We start from the raw sequence: 3,823 nt of genomic DNA, 5'->3' as shown, positions 1-3,823 counted from the left end.
AGAGCGACTATAAAAAGGGGATTCTACCGGTCAATAAAGGTACGACAAAAAAACTATTACTAATCCCTGCCTTTCTTTTAGACCTCCGGTGACTAACTTGATCGTCGAAGAATTCTTGGCAGGCACCACACCGGTGTCGTCAAGCTTCATCGATCTTCTATTCTTTTCTTACAGGAACAGTGTTGTATCGGACCGCGGCGAATTTCAACCTCAACAGCTGGCGCCGTCAGTGGGAAATACGATTCCCTTAAATATTGTTCAATTGGGTATATGCGTTTGCGGTCCAGTATGGTTACCGAAGGAACACCGTTGCATTGGACATCTGTTCCTCCAGGAGTATCTTGCGAAGCACAAGTGGGCAACCAAGAAATTGTGTCATTCTAGCTGGATGATCTATCATTGCATGCCCCTCTAGTCCAATTTTTGCCAAACATTTTAAAGATTTCTTCTTCATATTTTCCCTTTTGGTTGCACTTCTCATAAATATTGTTGAATGTTTTATGAAGGTCATTTCCTTCTTTAAGAGCTTCAGCCACACCTCTCACCATTTCAATTATTTCATTATCTCCATCACCAGTCGAATAATTCCTTCTTCTTTTTTCCTTTTGAAGAAGTGGAATGGGAGGTTCACTTGAAGGTGTTTCAGGAGACATCATATTCATATTCTCAAACTCATGATCCATAAAAAATGTATTATCCAAACTTACCTCATTCTGTGACACCATGTGATCAATACCATCAATGCTCTCCATCAGATCATCATTAGGACTTGACTCCCTTTCATTACTCTTCTCTTTTCCTTTTGTTACCCAATCATTAATCTTTTCCTTTTGTTACCCAATCATTAATCATCTCCTCAGCAGTTGCTGCATTAGACCCAATTGCCCTATCCTTGCCAAATAAATCCAGCAACTTATTATAGTTGAAAATTGGAGTAGTCTTCCATTTCTCAACTGCTGGATTTAACTATTGGCGAAACATAAAATAAAATACATTATCATTATTTCAAGCTGAAACAAAGGTAGCATAATAATTGTTTCTCTTAAAAGAACAAACAAACAAATAAATAAATAAATATTCTCAATTAAACAACTAACCTCAATTGAAGAAGCCAAAACTTCAGGTTCAGCATACCACATTTTTGTTGCTTCACTCCAAGCAAACCCACTCAAACCAGTTTTGAATAAGTCAAAACACTCGTGAAATGTTTTCTTGATTGTTTTCAATCGATTTTTCACTTTATCTTTGTTGATATCGATACCTAGTCTTTCTGTCAATTCGTGAACAATCTCACTATAAGCTTTTGTTGTAAATGTGCCCTCAATCATATTCCCCTTCACAAATTGATTATGCAACGCATCTACAAAAATATCATTCATTTGTGCAGTCCAAACACATCTATCCCTCTTCGACCCACCACTTATGTTTGATTGATTACTCATTCTTATATCTACATAAAAACAAGTACAATACAAAGAAATGAAAAAAAAAAAGATAAATCATTCAATTAAAGGTAAACAAAAACTGTATGCAAGGTAGGAGTTTATAACAAGCTATAATTAGCATTCTAAATCTCCAAATCAAGAACTTTAACATAAAAGAAGTTACAGGAAAATTAAACAAAAGTAAATAAGTTTTAAGTTATTGCAACCAAATAAACAGTTCAAGTATCACACATGATTAGTTACATAGTCATGCCACATATGGGAAGCTATTGAATCTCTCAAGTTTTCTCCTAAACTATGATCTTCACTTCTTTCCATTGGACCACGCTTTTCATTTGGAGTTTCATTTAACAACTCCCGATCTACTTCATTAATAAGCCTTTCATTCGGATCCATGCCCATTAAATAGTTGTGTATGATGCAACAAGCTAAAATGATATCAATTTGAGTTGTAACATCATATGTTGGTTCAGTTCTGCTTCCTATGATAGGAAATCGTTTCTTCAACACACCAAAAATTCTCTTAATAACATTGCGCAGTGATGCATGTCGAAGGTTGAATAACTCTCTAGGATTCTCTGGTCGGCGTGAGATATACTCTTTTAAATGGTAGCGCACACCTCTATAAGGCGTGATAAGTCCAGCCTTTAATGGGTACTCGACGTCAGCAAGATAAAATTTTCCTATTAAGAATAATAGTAATTAATATTGGCTTCATATAAAAAATAATATCTTAAAAATTTTAGTTAATGTTAGCAAAAATTACCTTCAGGAAGTATTAATTTATCTCCTTTTCTTTTTAGTGCACTAGTCATAACGCTTGAGTCTGAAGCGGTACCCTCCCATCCAGGTAAAACATAGGTAAATTTCATGTCAAATGAACAAGCTGCTAACACATTTACTGTTGGATAATTTTTCCTACCATGATATACTTTCACACGAACATGTGTTCCATCAATTGTCCCAATGCAATTCTGAGAAAAATTATTATATAAAAAATTTCATGTAATAGTTTACAAAATCGTTAAAATTGAAGTATTGAGTGAAATACTAATCACGTTTACCTTGAAATATGGATGAAACCTATCGTTATTGAGTATTTCTAGGGGGACGTCCAATCCACTAGGCTGCTTGAGAAACTGTCCTTCCAATAAGATTACTGCTTTTAACACACTACGAAAATGACGGCTTATGGTTTTACCAGAGCGACAAAAGAAAAATGACATTGTCCGATTCCTCACATTATGTGATATAATGTGAAGAAATTTGGCAACTTGCTCTTCAACATTTGCACGTTTTGTGGGTCGAAGACCACCATCTCTTATAAGCATCTCACAGAAAATTTGAAAAGCTTTTGGTTCCATATGAGTAATGTTACGACATTTCTCATTTATCCTAAGCTCGTTCATTAGTTTATCCCGTGTTATTTGTCTTTCAATCTCTGATTGTGTAATAGGTTTATCTATGTAGTTTCTACGTTTTCGACGCATAAACCAATACACGGCAAGGAAAACGACTAGAGTTGCAATTTGACGTCGTCTTTAGAGTTTGTATGATTTTTAGAGAGAGAGATGGGGGGATTAGCAAAAAGTAATATAAAGATGAGAAGTAGAGGATTGGTGAAGAGTTTGTATGATTTTTAGAGAGAGAGATGGGGGGATTAGCAAAATGTAATATAAAGATCATCTGAATCTCTTATGAAAATTGAATTGCCTAATTATGTTAGAGAGTTCTGTACTGAACTTTTGTATTTAATGTGAATGGAAATTTTCTTTTTTTTTCTTTCAAATTTTTTTTTTTTTTTTAACTGTTAATTGATTGAAAGAATTTCGAAATTAATATAAGCACTAGGAATGTAAAAAAATGGGTATAATTAAAAATTTTGTGTTGGAATCTCTTTATTTGTTCAAATTCTCTTATTTATTAATTATTGAAAAACATATAAATAATACATATATTTATATATGTATGATGTGTTATCTGTGAAATGTAAGAATCAAAGATCGAGACAAAAATATTAGAAAGTGTGTAACGACCCAGCTCCTCATGGATCCAGATCATTAAACGGGTCATAACCCGGCCTAAAAACATCCAAGGGTAAAATGGTAATTTCACGTTAAATTAAAATGTAGAGTTCCAAAAAGGGCAAGATGGTAATTTGCCATATTTCAATAAATTAAGACCCAAAGGACGTCATAGTCATTTATGTGCTTCACACAATAATTAAAATGAGGTCCGGGGTAAAACAATCCTTTTGGGGCAAAAATATAATTATGGGATTTAATTGGGTCATAAAAATAATTAATTTTAACTTCAAATGATGCCAAAGTGTAATTTTAAGAACTTAAATTGGTAATTACATGAAAAGGTAGAACCGG

At 33.7% G+C, this 3,823-nt stretch overlaps 1 protein-coding gene across 1 annotated transcript; it reads right to left on the bottom strand.

The window, feature by feature from the left end:
* Nucleotides 1–380: 380 nt before the first annotated feature.
* On the bottom strand, nt 381–2,854 carry LOC132300925 (uncharacterized). The gene is made up of 6 exons (XM_059798232.1): nt 2,510–2,854; nt 2,212–2,419; nt 1,754–2,128; nt 1,098–1,450; nt 838–966; nt 381–713 (listed from the first exon to the last, which is right to left on the bottom strand). Exons 1-6 carry the CDS (start codon nt 2,852–2,854, stop codon nt 381–383), a joined length of 1,743 nt encoding a protein of 580 aa, XP_059654215.1.
* Nucleotides 2,855–3,823: the final 969 nt, after the last annotated feature.

This window comes from Cornus florida, unplaced genomic scaffold (genome assembly GCF_030987335.1).
Source record: "Cornus florida cultivar Cherokee Brave unplaced genomic scaffold, ASM3098733v1 CherokeeBrave_3.0.0_Hap2_Chr03, whole genome shotgun sequence".
Lineage (NCBI taxonomy): Eukaryota > Viridiplantae > Streptophyta > Magnoliopsida > Cornales > Cornaceae > Cornus > Cornus florida.
Note: the sequence above shows the minus strand (reverse complement) of the source record. Positions and strands in the feature narration are given on the sequence as shown.